The following is a 21,196-nucleotide window of genomic DNA, read 5'->3' as shown; positions in this document are numbered from 1 at the left end:
TTGTTAATATTTTAAAGGTGAACTTAAAAGCAACACTTTGATTTTTCTAAAATACTGTAAATTTAAACAAATATCATTAATTATCAGGTATGGCAATGTGGTGGGCAGTTGGAGATTATGCCTTGCTCTGTTGTTGGACATGTTTTTCGCAGCAAAAGCCCTCATTCCTTTCCAAAAGGCACTCAGGTGATTGCTCGCAACCAAGTTCGCCTTGCAGAAGTATGGATGGATGAATACAAGGAAATATTTTATAGGAGAAACACAGATGCAGCAAAAATTGTTAAACAAGTAAGTTAGAGCTAGGTAATTAAATTACAGTAAAAATCTACACAAGTTCGCATGTTCTTTTACTTGTTTGAGTTGACTCAAGCAGAAACATTTAAAAAGTTATTTTTGAAGCTGGGTGTTTTAATTCTTAAAATATATAACTTATTGGTGCCAGTTTTCTCTTTTTTAAGGAATAATCAAGTAAACTACTTTTAAAAAATTTAAGCATTCTACTTGATGTTTCCTTTTTAATATGGAGGATATTTAGTTTTTGTAACTGCCATGGTTCAGTGTTGTACTCAAAATTAAGTGGATCAGATTTTAACTGGTTTTAGGTGATGTGATTAACACCTAAATCAAGTTACTGGGGTGGCTTTTTGAATTGGAAATAGCAACCATGGCAGAATGTGGCAGGAGAATGAACCAGGAGTATCAAGTCTTTTTCATTTCAAGTTCTAGTTCCACTACTCACTGGAGGGGTTACCTTGGCAAAACCTCTCGAGACTGTAAAATGGGGATGGCATTTCTTAGAGTGGTTGTGAGGTTGGCCCGACGTGGAGTGCGTGCCCACCAAGTTTCTTCTTTCTCTTTCTCTGTCTTGAGAGATAAAATACTCGCTTCTCTCCCAGAGTAGTTGTGAAATAAGGAAATAAGTGCTAATAAATGTACAATACTGTTGTTGCTGTTGACCTGTCGTAGATAAAAGCTCTGTGGAATCGTGCTGCCTAATACGTTAGAACTGAGCTGCAGCCGTTTTAATACTGGATGTGGTAAATGAACTAGGCAGTTTAAGAACATGTTTCAGTGAATGGCACCCAACTCTTTGGAAGAAACAGTGCTGATTTGTGGGGTAGGGTATATATGTTGGGATTAAAAGGCATCAACATTTAGCCTGTCATAAAGAAAGATCTGTTAACCTCTTTCCACCTTTTCTTCAGTCTCCAGTGTCTCCCTGTAACCTGTCAGTAGTGTGCAAAGTCAGCCCACAGCTGGGTTAGATCTGTATTTTTTACCCAAGGCTGCCAAGACAAATTGGGCAGATTGTGTGCCACACAAGGGTACGTGGCTAAGCAGACAAGTGGGTACTAAGTACAACTTTTGCCCTCTTGGCACACGACGGGGCCACGGAGCCGGCAAACCTTTGTTTTTACCACAGGGCAAATTGATCTAGGTAGTAAGATGCATAAGCTAACCAGAAGTCTTTTAGAGTTTCATACTTTTTGCCAGAAAACCTGGGTTCAAGACATTGAAGTTGGCAGAGAAAGTATTTTTCTTAGGTGAATTGATAAGCTTGAGTATTTACCTGTTCATATATTCAGATGCCAAATATAATTTTTCTTTAAAATTTTGCCTATAGACCAAATTCCTTTTCAGTTTAATAGTGCTCTTAAAACTTTTTTTCTTCATCCCTTAAAATGAAGAAAAATAAATTGCAATTAATTAAAAACTTGCCTTTTTCTGCTAATACATTGTTATTGTTAGGGGATGCTATTAGGAGTAAGAAATACCCTTAAAACTAAAAATAATTATTCCCAACCGTTGTTTTTTGTGATCTTGACTAGAGAAAAGACATAAATCACATTATGTGCTGGCACTGTTTCTCTCTACCTGCTTTCTCACATCTCACTTTATGGATCACTTTTGGGTGTAAAATTGGGATCAATTTTGGATGGTGCCACTACCATTTCTTTGCCCACAGCAGTTTGCTAGAGATCTTTGTCCCATGTGTGAGGTTTGTGGCAAAAAGGAAGAATAAAATAGCACTATGTCAGCCCCACAGTGGTACCTGATTCTCTTTGAAGCCAGAAACAAGCGGGCAGACGTACTTGCTGTCTGAATGAGCAGTGAATGCAGTTAAATTGCATCTTGCCTTTTGGCCCAGAATTATTTTTTTAAGACCTAAGTGTAAATAGAAATAGTAGCATTTGAAGTACTTTATCAGTGCTATGTTGATTAAGCATTCCTTTCACTTCTCATCTTTCTCCAGAAATCATTTGGTGATCTTTCAAAAAGATTTGCAATAAAGCACCGCCTTCAATGTAAAAATTTTACATGGTATCTGAACAATATTTACCCAGAAGTGTATGTGCCAGACCTTAATCCTGTTATATCTGGATATGTGAGTATTTTCCTGTTCCTTTTTACTTAGTATACTCCTTGCCACCAACATTTATGTGGTTCAGGGAAAATTGCTGAAATACTTTCTGGTTTATTGCTTTCGAGAATTTATATTATTATTAACACTACTTCCTGAACTCAATTGAAAAAAATACGTATACCACATAGATTTTTAAATTTTGTTTTATAACTTGAAATTTTTCCTTTAGATTAAAAGCTTTGGTCAGTCTCTATGTCTGGATGTTGGAGAAAATAACCAAGGAGGCAAACCATTAATTCTGTACACGTGTCATGGCCTTGGGGGAAACCAGGTGAGCACCACGCTAAAGAGCCCTCTCCTCATTAGCTCTTCCAAACACAAGGAAGTTGTTGCATGTTTTCCAGAAGTCCTAAAGTAGTTTTCTATTCAGGTCAACTGGTGTGTGAAATGTTGTTAGATTAAGTTTGGCAATTAATATTGAAGTTGCAGAGTACTTTATTTTGATTTTCATCCTGGCTCTGAAAACAATTTGATCTTGCTTACCCATTCAGTAGAAAGGCAAATGAGAAAAATAACAGAATAGTGTCATTTGAAATAAAAAACAGGATCTGTGCAGATCTCTGATGTTGTGTGACTATTGGCATGGTGATTTTGCAAAATTTTACATAAAGGCTGTATTTAACTAGATTCAGTTAATACCGAAAGAGCAGCAGTATAAATTATTTTTGTAGACCATGATATTGTTTCAGTATGTTCTAAAAAAAGGTATGTTCTTGGTTCTCCTTGATTGATGGCCTCTCTGCTTGTTACCAGTCTTTGACTGTTTTACCTATTAAATTCAAATGTGGAATGTCACTATTTGTCCTACTATGAGTAGAGAACATATTAAAATATTGTTTCTAGTTTTTTGCTTCCTTTTTTTACCTTTTACAAGTTAACTCCTGGAAGGATTAAACTTTTTCTCTCATTTATTCATTGAACAAATTCACTGAGTGACCCCTGCATGCCAGGTGTTCTGCTAGGTTCAAGCAATTTAGATTCTAACTCCTTCAGGAAATCTATATTTCAGAACCGGTGGTTACAGTCAGGATATCTTTGATAAAGCATTACAGTGCTCTGTGGGTATGGAGGAGGTCATCTGAATTAGACTGGGTTCCCATGCATTTTCCTGTGAAAGATGACATTTTGAAATATTTTTTGAAAGGTAGGTAGGATTTAGTGAGGTGGCTAGGAAGAATGAGAATAAAATGAGAAGAGTGTGAAGAAAGGTGTACTAAGGAGAGGAGCTGGCGTGCCTGTGTTCTGGAATTTGGTAGTATTTTGGTGTAGAGTCCAAGATGTGTGTGGAAGATTTTCACAATATTAAATACCCTTGATGTCCTATTTTAACAGGATAGGACTTTGATGATGTCAGTTTTTTTGTGTGTGAGGAGGATTGGCCCTGAGCTAACATCTGTTGCCAATCTTCCTCTGTTTGCTTGAGGAAGATTGTCACTGAGCTAACATCTGTGCCAGTCTTCCTTATTTTATGTGGGATGCTGCCATAGTGTGGCTTGACAAGCAGTACTAGATCTGTGCCCAGGACCCGAACCTGCGAACCCCGGGCCGCCACAGCAGAGTGCATGAACTTAACTACTACACCACCGGGCCGGCCCCTGATGATGTCAGTTTTAAGAAGGAAGCATCAGTTTATTTGCTGGCTCATGCTCTCCCATGTTTCTTCCTACTCATTAGGTTCACCTTGATCTAGTTCTAATCCTTATTCATCCAAACCTATCGCTGTACTGAGAGTAGATGATGCGATGCCCAGAAGTCTTAGCTGGTGAGCGAGTGGTTAAGGTGTCATTCTGAAATGAGATGGAGATACACATACACAGATATACACACATACATATATACCTGTATCTATATACATATATATCTATGTATGCACATAGGTGTTTATGTGTATACATGTATGCATATTTTAAAATTTTTGTAATTATATAAATAACAGCATTCTTTGGAAATAACACTGGACTATGCTAGTAAAAATTAAGGTGTTAAGCAATAAGAAATATTTCCTCATTTGTAAAAATCTTATCACTAAATATGAATACTTATAAACTTCTCTCAGATTTCCTCTAACATTACATGTATTTTATCATAAAAGTTGGAGATATATTTTCGCATTGTTTTGTCTGTTTTTCTCTTATTGTTGCCATAAAGATGTTTTTGTAGTATTGTCTCTAAAATAAACTTTAAATTATAAATGGAATATATCTGTCTTTTAGAAATTTTGGAATGGAGAAATAATTCACATATTTTTTCAACAAATATTTGTTTAGAGCCTATAGTGTAACTTGCAGTGTTATAATGGAAAAGACAAAGTCTTTATCTTGTAGAACCTGTGTTTTAGAAGGAAAAAAAAATATGTAACTTTGGGTATGAAGAAAATTAAAGCAGGGTAGGAGGATAATGTGTGTGTGTTGGGGGAGGGCACTGTTATTTTCAGAGATTCAGGAAGACCTTTTTGTGATCTTAGAGTAGAGGCCTGAAGGAGTTGGGAGAGGAGCCGTGTTCTGTGGCCAGAGGCCCAGTGGCAGGTCCACGAAGTAAGCCAAAAGCCAGTGAGGCTGGAGGAGAGTGAGCAGGAAGAGAGGAGTAACAAATGAGGTCTGAGATAGATAAGGCACCTGATCATATAAGGCTTTGCAGACCTCATTAAGGAATTTGGCTTTAATTCTGAGTGTGACAGAAGCCATCTGAGGGTTTTGAGCAGGAGAATAATATTTTATGGTTTATATTTTAAGCTGACTCTGGCTTCTAGCAGTCTAACACAGCCATTGATTTTATCTTGGTTTCCTTTAAATTTTATTTTCAATCAAGCATTGCATTAAAACTACTTTGTGAATTTTAGTGCCTTGAGTGCTCAGTGTTCTTGATATCATCTAAATGGATCATTTCCTCATGTTCCCTTCTCCTGTTTTGAACAGCTAGAGATATTTTTATTATATCAAACTTGATTGTAACAGTATGTGTATAATGCCAAGTAAAAATAAGTGTCTCGATAATGTGACTAAATTAACTAGTACACTGGTGCAACGCAGGTTAAGTTAGTATGGCTTTGTGACACTTAATGCTTTGATTTTTCCACTTTCTGTTCCAGGGTATTTGTCCCGGATCTAAGTTGTAAGTCTCTCCAGTGTTCTCAGCTAGCTATTTATGCACTCTGGTTGCCTAAGTATCTTTAACTGTTTTCCATTCCTTATAACTTCCCTTTAATGATTTTTTAAAAATAATATGAATGAAGTCAAATACTGGACAGCCTTTGTTATCATCTTTGAGATCCCAAGGTTTATCTTTTTTAAAGAAGTATATCCAGAGTGCTATTTTTATGACCTAAACCCATTTTCTTTCAATTTCTCCATTTGAAGAAATATCAGTTATAAAAATGATTGATATTGTATTTGTGGAAGGAGATGAATTAAGCATGAGACTAAGACCAGGGGAACCCAAGGGTAATTCAGCTAATGTTTGTGGAGTGCCTATTCTAATACACATAAAGGGTTTAGAGCAGTCCCTGTGTAGTACATAATAAGGGCTCAATAAATATTAGTGCTATGACTAATTATTTCATTATTGAAAATCAATTTTGTTCACTTATTTTATCTTTGGAATGTCAACATTGTGAAATATTTGATTTGTATTGGATGTTATTACTAGATACACTGCCTGACTTTGTTCTGTGGAGAAACTAGCTAGCTACACACACAGTTTCAATAGAGCCCTACAAAGGTTATCTCTGATGGACTGTAGGAACCCTGAAAAGTGTGTAATTTTGTGCATGGAAAACTAAAGAGGAAGATAATATTTGAATTGGCTTTTGAAGGATGAAAAGGAGTTAGCCAGGCAGAGAAGGATCCAGAAGGATGTGTCAGGCAGAGCACAGTAAAGCAAAGTCTTAGAGTTATGGAAGCAAATGTTCTGCACTGGTAGAACTGTGTGAAAGGAACATCGTATATAATTGAGGCAATAGTTGATGTAAAATTGAAAATGGAAGATTTCGTGTACCAATTAAGGAATGTGGGCTTTATCTTAAGTGACTCACTTAAGGAGGGGAAGTAGGGGATCAAATCAATGTTATAAAAGACTGGCAGCAGAGTGGGTTGGATTATAGGAGCAGAAGTTGGAGGGAACTGGAGATGTTGCAGTAGAGATTTTGAGTGCCTGACCAAGAGAAGTGAGGATACGGAAGTAAGAATGTGTGGGATGGTAATATCTGAGAGGAAAATTCGGTAGGACTAAGGGACTAATTAATTGGACGTATGGAGAGAGAGAAGCATCAGTAATAGTAACAATAGCTAAAATGTATGGAATGCTTTCCATTTACCAGTTATGGTTCTCAGTGTTTTAGTTGTATTAACCTGTTTGTCTTCATAACCCTATGGAGTAGGAGCTATTAAATTACCCATTTTACAGGCAAGAAAACTGAGACATGGAGAGTACCCCATGTAAATGTTTCTTGTTTAAACAAAAATGCCATTCATTTAGATGAATGAGAGAGAAGGAATACTCGTGGGGAGAAAGAGGCAGCTGAAGTGCTTGCCAGAAGTTTCCAGGCCCTTTTCTGTGGCATACCTGTCCTAGCCTCCGTCCTACCTGATAATTTCCAATTTCCGACATGGGGAGGAAGACAGTACCTTCTTAATTAAGTAACTACCTGTTGGTGATAGGCTGGAGAAAGGTTATAGTACTCTTCCATCATAAAAACTCAGCTTACATTTCTGATACCTTTTTTATTGGATTATTTTGTTGAAGTACACATGACTTCATTATTCAGTTAGTTGCTGATTTTTTTCTTGCTGGACCATTATTTTGCAACTGAGGATATAAGGTGCTTTTGCCTGTAACAGCATTTTTCCTTTTACAGTACTTTGAATACTCTGCTCAACATGAAATTCGGCATAACATTCAGAAGGAATTATGTCTTCATGCTGCTCAAGGTCTCGTCCAGCTGAAGGCATGTACCTACAAAGGTCACAAGACAGTTGCCACTGGAGAACAGATATGGGAGATCCAGAAGGTACCTCAATGCAATTAATTCACCTCTTTATGTAATTATTTTGATTAGCTCTAATTGCTTATCTAATTGCTTAACATTATCCATCAGAATTTTTCTGTCTTTGTTAACTTTCTTATTATGTATGTCTACCCACGTGATAAGAAAGAATATATCTATGAATTAAATACTGTTAGGAACAAAAGAATCGTAAAGTTGCTCAGTTAAATCATGGTTTATGCAGATCAACACTTCTGTCAATAATTAATAATAGTTGCCCATATTTGTCTTTTTAGAGTTTCTTATAATGCTTCTTACAACAGTCACACTTTTTTTCCTGGCAGAGAGAAAAAAATCATTATTTTTTTTCACCTAAAGTGATTAATTCTTTCCTCCCCTGTTTTAGTACTTTTTCATGAATCTGGATTTGAGAGAATACATGAAAGGTCTTTTCTGTTTTTAAGCATATGTTTTAAGGCTTAGCTGAAACATAGCAGTTTTTACCTGAAAATTGTTTTGTACAATACTAGAACACTATATGACTGACTTTTATGACTTATGAGTTTTTAAAGAGGTTGTCATTTATAGCTATATCAATAGAATGTTTCTTGTTTGAAAACTTGATTCAGACCTTGCCCTGTATACCTCTCTTCATTGGTGTAATACCCTCTGTGAATTGAACAGTAGTGGCATAAATGGTGTTGTTTACACCAGAAACCAACAAGATTTTGTGAGACACAGTTGATCTTGGAAAGATTAAAAGATAAGAGTGGTGTATATTTGGTATGCACTTCTCCCTTTAGCTTCAATGAGACCATGAAGTAGTTTTCATATTTATCAGTTAACAGTGAGTCTTGAAACTTAATGTCTGTTTTGTTTCCTTTTATTCTAGGATCAACTTCTATATAATCCATTCTTACAAATGTGCCTTACAGCAAATGGAGAGCATCCAAGCTTAGTGTCATGCAATCCATCAGATCCACTCCAAAAATGGATATTTAGCCAAAATGATTAAGTGTTCCTTAGAATTAAGGAGTTGAAAAAGGAGATATTTTTTATCATAAAACTGTGACGAGGCATACACTGTAGTTTTTGAAAATTATGCAAAAGCAGCTAATTGTAACTTATTCCAAGTGCATTTTTCTTATTTATATCTTAAAATGTCTATGTAGCACTGCTACAGAAATCCCTTAAGTTTCCGTTTCAAAGCACAAGAGCTAGTAATACCAAAGACTATTTTGAAATTTCCAGAAGTAGGGGAAGAAATGTTTACAGTATGATGAAAATAATTTTTCAAGTAAACTGATATTTGTGTGTTTTGTACACTTGAGGATACGCATAGCTACATTCACACACAATTTAAAATATTTCTTCTAGTTTTTTGGGGGGAGGGAGAAAGATTTGATACTGTATTTTTTTAACTACATAGAAATGGATCAGTGAAGGTCAAACATTGGCCTTTGTGTACAAACCAGGAAATTTTTATAGATCTAGAATTTACTATATAAAAATGCAGGTAAACTTTTGTCGCCTTTTGTTTACTTATCTGTCAAGTGTTTCCTTAAACATGAAATTAAATGCATAAGGAGAAGAATATTTTTGACACTTCACTTTCTTGGCAAATTTTAAAATATTTTTTAGTCTGAAACTCACTTGAAGCACTTATGTCTTCCTTAGAAGACATTTCTTAAATAACTATACTGTGTGTTTTCCCAAAGCAATTTTAAAAAAATTTATGTTACTATCTGTTGTAAAGTTGCCTTTTTCTTTCTCCTAGTCTTTTTTCTTGCCAAAATTCGCCAATCTTGAATGTTTGTGAAACTGAATTTCAAATGCAGAATACCTAACTCATTTAAAGCTAAATTTTATTTGTTGCTGATTCAATTACAGATTGTCTTTGTAATGAATTTTTTTCATCCAAAAAATATTTCTTATTTCTATCAATTTGGAAAACAATAAAACAAGTCCTTATCACTATTGGAATTAAGCTTTTTTCTCTTTTGGGTAAAATATGTAATTTATAATAGGTGGGGGAAGCATGAATTTTGTATACTGAATTTCTAAGCACCAATTGTGCAGCCATCAGATATTTTTTTAAGGAAAACTCAAACATTTGATAGTAATGGCATAAAAAATGAGGAATGGAGAAGATTCTATGTTAGATATTTAGAAAATTTTGTACTAATTTCTGATAACTTTTCTTGACATCTGATAGGGTAATTTTTTAAATATGTGTTGCTTACTTAGGAGATTTAACACTTTTCTTTTTTGGTCATTTTATATATAGATCTCTTGTATTCTTATTGAAGAACTCAGGTATATTGGGTTCTTATTTTAAACCTGGCAGAGCCTCAATGGTACAAAAGAAAATATTTTTTAATTATTGGCCCCATCTTCTCATTGTTTGTAAGTTTGAAATTGCATTAAAAAACCTGCATTCTTTAATTTGTTACAATGCCAACTTTTATTCCAATTCAGCTAACATTTTTTGTGTTTCTAACTTTGTGCCAGAAGTTATGGTAAGCAGAGTAAGACTAATATTGCCTTTGAGCTAAGGTCTTATGTAGCAGAAAGAAAGACAAATAATTTTAAAATAGCATAGTGAGTGACATTATGATGTTATATTTTATGATGCAGATGATAGCTAACTATTCATATTTAATATTTCTTTAATAAGTAAAGATATTTATTACTATAGCTAGTACAAATATGTATTGTGAAATATACACCAGTGCCCACATGTACAATTTCTGTTTCTCAATTGGTTACTCTAGAATGAACATCCAGGAGCAAATATTGCTCTTAGAGTTTGTTATATTTCACAAAACAAAACAAATTCTCAAATATATTTTATAAATGAACTTAAGTAAAGCATATTTAAAAAAAAAAATCTGAGAGCCCTCTGTATATTAATCACGTGTTGTCATTTCAAGATCCAACTAAAATCTATTTAGGTTAGGTTGATTTTAATATGGCTGCATTAAATGCATTCATAGGGAGAGTCCTTACCTGATTTGATAGCCTCAGGCTGCTGTTCAAGTGTAATATTACCCATTTCGTTAGGGATTTGCCCTTCAGGCTGGAAGTAGTGTGTTTGAAAAGCCTGAGTTTTGAAACAGTGCTGACAGGAAGTTAATATGGAGCCTGGTTGCCATCCATCTGAGAGATCTGAATGCCTGCAAGTGTGAAATTGCAAAACTCTTGCTCGGTTTGAAGCTACCATGGCAAATGGTCTGGTTGCTGCAGAAGACCTGGCATGTTGTCTTCGTTCCAGAGGACCAAGTCCTAAGAACTCTAGATTAGTGAGCTACACTGCCAAACCTGCCAGGCAACCTGATGGGTGGGCTCACTGAAAACTGGGAGGTGACCACAGAATTAACCATAGGGGAAAGTCAGCAAAACACTAAAATTGCCTTTACTACAATCAATGATGATAAACTTCTAAGTCCCTATATTGCCAGAGAATTGGCCTTACTGTTAATAGACAATTTAATTAAATACTATGTAAACCATCAAAATATCAGTGCAAAACGTAGGGAGCTGTTGTTTCTGAGAAAGCAAGGTTGAATGCTTTGGGAAAACCTGAGAAAAGTCAAATTATTAAAAATAGTGCTAAATTATGCATGGATAAGAACTATAAAAGGTAGAGAAAACAAAAATCTAGGAAGGTTCTGCACTCAAATTGTTTCACAATTCACTTTATAAAGAGCAAAATGAAGTGTCTTCAGATGATACATTTTTAGTGTGGTTTGTGCAGGAAGGACGTTACATAATTCCCATAAACCAATTCGTACTCAAATAAAAGGCCTTGACCTTACAATGAAATATTTGTGAAGGAATTAGTATACATACAAATGTAGGAGTGTGTGTGCATGTGTTTTAAGTTAAAAATATGTGATGTGAATCTTCTTTTTTATGGCTTACTATTTTAACTACTTTTTTCAAATCATCAGTCAACTATCAGCTCAATTGCATTGGAGAAGAGTTTTCTTTTGCACACATATATAGTCACTATTCCTGTCTAATCTTCAAAAACTCTAGTCTTTAACAATACTTAGAAAATATCTTTTATGTTTTTGCAATTATAGTAGGCATCAGGGACTAATGATACACAAAATGGTTGCTATTTTTAACAAGTTTACAGTCTAGTATTGTGGTCATCAGTAAGGTATCATGACAATGATATTTTGGAGAGAAACAGTCCATGATGGAGTCAATACCTTCAGCCTCTGGTGAGTCCATTGCCAGGAGCTAGAGAAGAAAACAGACATGCCCCATATTTTAGAGGTGAATAACCAGAGTTATGCTTCTCAGACTTTATTGTGCACACCTGGGGATCTTATTAAAATGCAGATTCTGATTCATTAAGTCTAGGGGAGAACCTTTGATTCTGTGTTTCTAATAAGCTCTTAGCTGATGCCAAGGCGGCTTGTCCTGGAACCACACTTTGAGTAGAAAGACTGCCCATTGAACCAATGCCCAGGATTCTTTGAGACTACCACGATGACTGTCATTATGTTTCACATTCCTGATTACTTCAGACACCATCACAAGTCAGTGCGCTCTGTTGTCCATTATCGCCATTATGGTTCCCTGGTAATGCCTACATCCTTTGTATATCCCTAAGTTGATCAATTCCCCTACCCCACCATCATCTTATACTCTGCCAGCTTCTGCTCCTGTTCTTTGATCGGAAAACTCCCTTATATCAACAACCTGGTCTCTGAAAGTTTGATTAATTGTCTTGCCTTAACAAGGATACCTTGGACATCTAAGGATACCTCTTCCTATTCCACTGAGGGCTATTCTTGTTTGTTTTCTAGCATTCCTCCTGTGTTTCAACGTGAGTATTTCAAGTGGGTGTATCCTTTCTTCAGAAGTGCCCTATGAAGTCCATGCCATCTGGATATAGTATCCTCCATCCCTTCTTGCTGCTATCAACTATGCATCTATAGGTCATTTCTCTCAATCCATTCCCTCCATTCATTGAATACTTTAGTTCTCGTTTGACTTTCTTTCCTTATACCCCTACTTCTGTCATCCTCATGGATGACTTCAATATCCATGCAGATGACTCAAGCATCTGGGCTTTCATTATTTGATCGCCATATTTCCTTCCATCAGCTGTACTCTCACTTGTCATCGCTAGTAACCAATTCTTCTCTGACAGCTTGACCTCTCGTAAACTCTCTGACTACCACCTCCGTCCTTCCAGCTCGTTTATACTAGTTCTTCCTCCTAAAAAACTTTTTCCCACCTCTTTGAGACCTCCAAATCATGAATCTTGGTGCATATTCACTACCATTCTCCTCTAGTCCACACTTGTCTTCTGATCCAAAATGGTTTCAGTATTTCATCATTACAATAATTCTCTTCCACTCTCAATTCGCATATCCTTTTTTCCATCATGCTTACTTGAAAAACTCCAGACTCTGGATAAACTCAAATATTTACAAAATATTTGCTTCCTTTATCTCTACACCTGAACAGTTGTCATCCTGGGATGACACCTTCACCATCATTCTAGAGATACTCTTTACCTCCCTCTCTCTCATGTTGGGTCTCCACTCTGGTGGATTCTATGCCTTCCTCTTTCTTGGTTTATTTCCTTATTTTGGAGGAGTACATCGTGCAGTAACTTTCTGGGGAAGGGTTCAGGATGCATACATTTTTTTGAGAGCTTTATATCTGAAAACATCTTTACCCTCACATTTAACTAATAGTTTGGCTCAGTGTAGATTTCTTGGTTGGAAATCATTTTTTTAAATTAGTATTTTGAAGGTGTTGCTCCATTTTCTTCTAAATTTCAATTTTGAAAGGTCCAATGCATTTTTAAATTCTTGATTCTTTGTTAGTTATCTTATTTTTTTCCTCTCTGAAAACTTTTAGATCTCTTACTTGCTCTAATCTTCTGAAACTCCACAGTGAGTGTCATTTTACTATACATTTTGTTGTGTTCTTTAGATACTCATGTCTTTCAATTTTGGGAAATTTTCCAAATATTTCTTAATTTTGTCTCTTTTGTATTCTTAGCTTTTTCTCAGAGTCTTATATCAGACCCCAAATATATTGATCTTCCAATATATTTGGAAGGGCGCTTTTCTCACATGTATGCCACATCTTTGCCTATTCTATTTTCAAGGAGATATTCTTGATATATTCTTCTACTGAGTTTTTAAATTTCTATCATTTATAATTTCCAAGAGCACATTCTTGTTCTCTGAATGCTTCTTGTATACTTGTTGTTTTGTATTCTGTTATCTTGTATTCTATTATTTTATGAACGCAATTTTTTCTTATATCTTTCTAAGTGCGTTAATGGTAGTTTTTTATTTTTAAGTTTTCATCTACTTGCATAGACTGTTTCCTCTGAGCTTCATTTTTTTTTTTCCTATTTGTTTTACTCTCTGCATTTTGTAATACTTTGCTCAAATGTCTGGTGATTCTTGTCTGTTTATCTTTAACAGAGGACCATTGAATGCTTATTGGAAAGCTCTGTAATGTGATGGGGGCCTGTTGACTGTGGTCTTTCCTGTAGGGTGACCTGACTGGGGCCTTTCATACTAGAAAACAAAATGGCTGATTAGGTCCACAGAGGAGAATCATCCAATCACCTTCTTGAAGGATGTAAACTTGGCTGCCGTTGGGAGAAGAGGACTGGGGGTGTGTTTTCAATGTAAGACTCCTGTCCTCAACTGAGCTTGGTGTTCCCCGTTCTAGAGACCCTCTCTGTTTTATCCTCTCTAGTGAGTGAATCTCTCGGCTTCTGCTTGGGTGTAGGGAAGAATCTAGGGGTCTAACTAATTGGTAAATAGACTTGTAGCTAGTCCTCCTCTCCCAACTCCATTTTTCCCCTCCCTTCCAGAGGCACCTGGTACCACCAGTTCTTGATCCTTTCAGTGGTCTTGCAGTGCAGAATGGATTGATTACTGCTTTGCTTTCTCCACTGCTAGCTTTGGAATAACCTTTCTCCATTCTGTTGACACTCAATACTAATTAATTTGCTTTCTAAACTCCAAAATTTTGTCATTGAACCTCTCCTACTCTTTATCCTTGTGCATTTATGAATTTTGTCTATATCTTTATTGTCATTTTCATGGAATTTTGGAAAGGACCAGAAGAAAATGAGGATTGAATCTGATATTCTTAATGAAAAACCTCTGTTCATTCTTCAATGACCTCCAATCTATGTTCTGTCACTAACAACTTCCAAGTTGTCAAATCCATATCTCTTTTTCTGTCCTCAAATGTCTAGTGCTGCAACATTTGAAACGATGGACTACAATTCCATTTTTGAAACTCTCTCCCTTCTGGGATTCTATGACACCACAAGCTTCTGTCTCCAATCCTACTGCCCTTCTCCAAACCATCCTATCTCGCATGAACTAAGGTGATCTCTTAACTAATTTCACTGCTTTTTTTGTCATTCTTCTAGCTGATTTTTTTCAGAGCAACTAAAGCTTACTTTTTAAATAAAAAACACATTGCTCTCTTGCTTTTATAATTCCAAGGGCTTCCACTTGTTCTTAGAATAATCCATGCTCCTGGCTATAGCCTACAAGACCCTAGGTGACCCACTTCTTGCATATTTCTCCTGCCTTGTCTGTGACCACTTTTCCTCTGGCTCCTTGTGCTCCAGACACAGCTGTTGTCTCTTCTGTTTGTCTCATGTCAAGCTCATTCTTGCTTCAGAGCCTGTTTTCTTTGTCTGGATGCACTTCATAACAGTACCTTATATGTTTCAGGTCTCAGCTCAAATAACATATTTTCAGAAGAGACCACCATTTATGAAGTAACTCAGTCACTACTGCATCACTCTGTTTATTTTCTTTCTTACATTTACCACTTGAAATTATTGTTTTATGTGAACTTGTCTTTTGTCTCCACTAAAATATCAACTTCATTAGGGCAAAGTAAGAAGCAATGAAATACACGTCACATTACAATGTAGATAATTCAGGACATTTTCTACATGAAACAACTGTATTTTTCAATACTTACATTAAACACAGAATCAGTGCCAATGGGAAAGGGCTATGACCATATGAATGGAAAATGAACAGGAAAAGTAGGTAAAAAAAGAACAAGAGAGAAAGATTTTGCTTGGATTGATGAAGATAGATCTAAATTTTTTAAAAAATCTTGAGGGGTCGGCCCCATGGCTGAGTGGTTAAGTTCGCACGCTCCGCTGCAGGCGGCCCAGTGTTTCGTCGGTTCAAATCCTGGGCACGGACATGGCACCACTCATCGAACCACGCTGAGGCGGCGTCCCACATGCCACAACTAGAAGGACCCACAACTAACAATATACAACTATGTACTGGAGGGCTTTGGGGAGAAAAAGGAAATAAAAATAAAAATCTAAAAACCATGACTTAAAACAAAAAATGTTGATAGGAAAAATGATCTGAATCTATACATTATTTCTTCAAAAGATATTTTACAGAGAACATAGATTTATTTATAAAGTTCTGTAGTGGAAGTATAATGGAACCAAAAAATAAAGGTACTAATTTACAATGCAAACAGTAAATCTATGAAACTCATTACCTAATGAGTTTATGTAGCTGGAAATTATAAGTAGATATAAAGTAGACTCAACAAAACTGATGGCTGATAAATTCACAATTAATAAGAAAAAGTAGGATGTTTAGTGTGTCTCCAGGCTTTTAGAGTGACACAGAAGATGACAGAATCTCCCCAAACATATCCCTTGAATATTACATTAGTCACAGACAGAATACTTCCTTGAATGTCAGCTATGAGAGTACTTGTTTCTATTTAACAATTTCTTAATTTTAAGATTCTTTTAGAATCTCAGCCATCCACTCTGTAAGTTATTGTGAGAGAAGTCTAATTTTTTTCCAGTGGATATTTTGAAAGTATCTTTCCATTTAAAATATAGCATTAGTATATGAAAAATACTTTTATTTGGAGGCATGAATGGAATTCAGGGTGTTAAGAAAAAAGTCACTTTCAACAACTTTTTTTTTTAAAGACCAAATAACTTCCACTTATTTGTAAAAAATCTTTGTTAACTGAAAGGATCATTATTTCTGTGAGTCTGTATTAGAGTGCTTTTATTATTTCCGTCAGAGTTCTTATTGCCAGCAATAGAAATTAACTCTAGATGATTTCGGTGGAAAAGGAATTTGCTGAAAGGAGATTTAGTTCACAGAATCATTTGGAACACCGGAGAAAAGTCTAGAAAAATGGGCAGGATAAAGCAAAGTGCACAGAACTTTTCCGGTGAGGATACTGTTTCCACTGCCACCAAACACCAGATGAGTGGTTTGCACCTCTCATTCCCTTGGCTTTGGCAATGCCCACTGCTGACACTGGCGACTGGCTGACCCCCCTTCTGTAGCTGTGACTGGATCCTCGAAGTTACTGCCACTGCTGCTGCCAGAATGAATTCCCACTGCCTGTGTCTTTTCTCACCAGCTCCCAAGTCAATATCCGGGCTGGCTGCAGACTGACTGAGCCTGTTCGTGTGCCCTGTCCCCAAGGCGGTGGAGCCAATGAAAGCCGGTATCTGGCTTTGGGGCTTCTGCTGTGGAAGGCGGACATTTCACAGGCTTAGGAAGGGAGTTCAGATGTTAGACAGCTAAAAAATATGACAAATGACTTTAATACAAATTCTAGGATTTGTAAACTATAACAGGATTTGCATTCTTTCCTCACTCTCTTTTCCTTTAAAGTGTAAAGCAAACATATTTAAATGACTATACATATGTATGAAAATGCTTCCACTTAATCACATTGTGAGCACTTTCTCATTGTCTTTTTTTGGCCTCTCAGTTCAAAGATATTATATTTTTTATTTCTGTACTGTGTAGAGTTAGATATTCATAATTTGTTTTCTCCCAGCAGCAATTTTTAGTTTGTTTTGTAAAGTTATTTTTTATCAAGATATAATTTATGTGCAAATAAAAGCACAGATCTTAAGCTTTCAGTTTCATGAGTTTTGATTTACAGATATCCTTGTAACCAGCACCCAAAACAAGATTCAGAATATTTCCATCACACACAAAGTGCCTGTGTCTCCTTCCCCTCAACCCAACTTTCTGATTTCTATCACCATGAGTACATTTTTATTTTTCTTTCATATGAATGGAGTCATACATTATAAATTATTTTGTGTCTGTTTTTTGTTGTTCATCATAATGTTTGTGAGATTCATCCATGGAGTTTTGTGTATCTGTAGATTTGCCTGTTGCTTGCTGACTGATAGTCCATGTATGCATACACCACAATTGGTTTATCCTTCTCCACTGGTGGACATTTGAGTTGTTTCACGTCTTTGGCTATTTTGAACAAGAGTGAACATTCATGTGTCAGCCTTTCTGTGATGTATGGTTTTACTTCTTTTAGAGAGACACGTAGGAATGGATTCCTAGATTTGCTGTGTTTAACTTTAAAAGATGCTGCCAAATAGTTTTTTTTAAAATGGCTGTAGTAGTTCATATTCCCACCGGCAGTACAGGAGAGTTCCCAGTGGCTCCACATCCTTGCCAACATTTGATATTTTCAGTCTTTTTGACTTTATGCGTTCTAGTGAATGTGGAATGGTATCATATGTGTGTTTTGTTTTTTTAAAGATTGGCACCCGAGCTAACAACTGTTGCCAATCTATTTTTTTTTCTTTCTGCTTTTTCTCCCCAAATCCCTCCAGTACATAGTTGTATATTTTAGTTGTGGGTCCTTTTAGTTGTGGCAAGTGGGATGTCACCTCAATGTGGCCTGATGAGCAGTGCCATGTCCACGCCCAGGATCTGAACCAGTGAAACCGTGGGCTGCCACAGCAGAGCACGCAAACTTAACACTCGGCCACGGGGCCGGCTCCATATGGTGTGGTTTTAATTTTTATTTCTCTGATGAGTAATGATCTTGAACAACTTTTCATGCCCATACTGGACAGTTATATATCTTTTTTGTAATTAAGTCTTTTGTGCATGTTTATTGGGGAGATTTTTTATTATTGATTTGTGGAAGATCTTTATATATTATGAATACAAGTCCTCTGTTAGACATATATATTGTAAATATTTTCTCCCAAACTGAAGCTTGATTGCTTATTTTCTTAATGATGTGTTTTAATGTACAGAACTACTTATTTTTGGTCAAGTGGAATTTATCCATTTTCTTTTATGTTTAATGCTTTTTATGTTCTAAGAAATCTTTGCCTGTTCCAAGGGTGTGAAGATATATTTTTATGTTTCTTCGAGACACTTTATTATTCTAGCTTTTATTTTAGATGAATGGTTAATCTTGAAATAATTTTTACATATGGAGTGATGTAAGAGGTTGAGATTTATTTATTTAATTTTCCATAAAGATATCTAGTTCTAATACCATTTGTAAACTTTCTTTCCCAAAAGAGTTGCACTGATGCCCTTGTTGAAAATCAGTGGACTCTGTGTGTGTTTATTTCTGGGCTGTTTCATCTATTAATATTAATATACATGTCTTTCCTTATGGCAATACCACACTGTCTTGATTCCTGTAGTTCTATAGTAGGTTTTGAAGTCCTGTAGAACAAGTTGCCCAACTTTATTGTTCTTTTTCAAGTTTGTTTTGACTATTCGAGATTCATTGCATTTGATCTTGTATCCTGTGTTTGTATTTGCATTTATCTTGTATCCTGCAAACTTGTTTGTTAGTTCTAATAGTTTGTTAGTGCCATCTCAGAATACAAATAGTTTTACTGCTTTCTTTCCAATATTCATGCCTTTTACTTCTTTCCTGTGTAGTTACTCTGGCTAGAACTCCAATTCAAGTCCTTGTTATATTTTGAAAGATTTAGTTTGCCACAATTTTGTTAGGGATCTTGTTTCTATGTTCATGAAAGGTATTGGTTTAGAATTTTCTTGTAATGCCTTTTCGGGTTTGGTTATCAGGGTTATGCTGGTTTTATAAAACTATTTGGGAAGTTGTTTTCTCCTTCTTTATTTTCTGAAAGACAAATGTGTGATATAAGTATTATTTCTTCCTTAAATGATAGGGTTTACTGGAGAAGCCATCTTGGCCTGGGCTTCCTTCTTCTTTTTGCTGACCCCCTTCACCCATTTCACCCCACACCCCACTTCTGGCAACCACTACTGTGTCTATGAGCTTGTTTAGCATTTTGTTTATTTAGATTCCACATATAAATGAGATCATAAGATGTTTGTCTTTCCCTGTTTGACTTATCTCACTTAGAGTAATGCCCTCAGGGTCCACCCAAGTTGTTGCAAATGGCAGGGTTTCCTTCTTTTTTATGGCTGAATAATATTCCATTGAAAATATATGTATATATATACACAACACATTTTCTTTATCCATTTCTTTGTTGGTGGGCACTTAGGTTGTTTCCATGTCTTGGCTATTGTAAATAATGCTGCAATGAACATGGGAGTGCAGATATCTTTTTGAGATAGTGATTTTGTTTATTTTGGATATATATCCAGAAATGGAATTGCTGGACCATATGGTAATTCTATTTTTAATTTTTTGAGGAACCTCCATATTATTTTCCATAGTGGTTGTACTAATGTACATTCCCACCAGCAGTGCACAAGCATTCCGTTTTCTCCACATTCCTTGCCAACACTTGCTATCTCATGTCTTTTTGATGATAGCCATTCTAACAGGTGAGAGATACTATCTCATTGTTGTTTTGATTTGCATTTCCCTGATGATTGGTGATCTTGAGCACCTTTTCACATACCTGTTAGCCATTTGTATGTCTTCTTTGGAAAAATGTTTATTTGGTTCCTCTGTCCCTTTTTTAATTGTATTGTTTAGGGTTTTTTGCTATTGAGTTGTGTGAGTTCTTTATATATTTTGGATATATCCTCCCTTTTATATGGGAAGATTAATATAGTGTTCTTTAAGTATTTTAACTTTTCTTGAATCAGTTTTGCTAGGTTATATTTTTCAGGGAATTTGTTTTATTTAAATTGCAAATTTATTGATATAAATTTGTCTAAAAAATCCCCTTATAATCCTTTTACTATCTGTGGGATTGTTAGTGATATGCCTCTTTTATGCCTGGTATTGGTAATTTCACCTGTTTTTCCCTTCTCTTTATTTTGATTGGTTTTACTATATGTATATCAATTTTATTAATTTACTTCAAAGAACCAAGTTTCGATTGTTGATTTTATTTTTCTCTTTTCTGTTTCATGGATTCTTACTCTTATTTTTTTAATATATTACTTACTTTGGCTTTACTATATTCTCTCTTTTTATCTTGTTTTTTTTTTCACTTTTTAAAGTGGAAATTTAAGTGATTGACCTTAAACCTTTCTTCTTGTTCAAAGCTATAAATTTCCCTCTAATACTTTAGCTGCATCCTACAAATTATGATGTATTGTGTTTTCATTATCACTCAGTTCAAATTATTTTCCAGTTTACTTTCTGATTTCTTTTTTGATGCATGGGTTCTTTATAAGTGTGTTGTTTAATTTCCAAATATTTGAGGATATCCTAAATATCTTATTGAATTCTAGTTTAATTCTGTTGCGATCAGATACCATACTGTGTATGATTTCAACCCTATGAAATTTATTGAAACATTTTATGACCTAGCATATGATCTATATTGGTCAATGTTCCATGTGCTCTTGAAAATAATACAGAGTTCTAGGATATTGATTAGGTCAAGGTGGTTAATGTTTAAATCTGCTATAGCATTACCGATTTTTATTTTTGGTCCACTCTATTCCTATGTCCACCTACTGTTAATCAAATTAACTCTTTATTTTGGGTACTGGATTTCTCATTTTTATCATTTCCATTTAGATCTT

General features: G+C 35.5%; 1 protein-coding gene across 2 annotated transcripts in view; it reads left to right on the top strand.

Annotated features, from left to right (window-relative positions):
- GALNT3 (polypeptide N-acetylgalactosaminyltransferase 3) overlaps window positions 1-9,389 on the top strand; it is a 44,182-nt gene extending 34,793 nt beyond the window's left edge. For both annotated transcript variants that reach the window (XM_023623066.2, XM_070241981.1), the window contains exons 7-11: window positions 88-288; window positions 2,255-2,386; window positions 2,595-2,696; window positions 7,278-7,430; window positions 8,299-9,389. In XM_023623066.2, the coding sequence (XP_023478834.1) occupies window positions 88-288; window positions 2,255-2,386; window positions 2,595-2,696; window positions 7,278-7,430; window positions 8,299-8,421 (711 nt within the window). In that variant the 3' untranslated portion in view covers window positions 8,422-9,389. The remainder of the gene's footprint in view (window positions 1-87; window positions 289-2,254; window positions 2,387-2,594; window positions 2,697-7,277; window positions 7,431-8,298) is intronic.
- The last annotated feature ends 11,807 nt before the right edge of the window (window positions 9,390-21,196 follow it).

The sequence above is a fragment of the Equus caballus genome, chromosome 18, assembly GCF_041296265.1.
Source record: "Equus caballus isolate H_3958 breed thoroughbred chromosome 18, TB-T2T, whole genome shotgun sequence".
Taxonomy (NCBI): domain Eukaryota; kingdom Metazoa; phylum Chordata; class Mammalia; order Perissodactyla; family Equidae; genus Equus; species Equus caballus.
The sequence above is the reverse complement of the archived record's forward strand: the minus strand, read 5'-3'. Positions and strand labels throughout refer to the sequence as shown.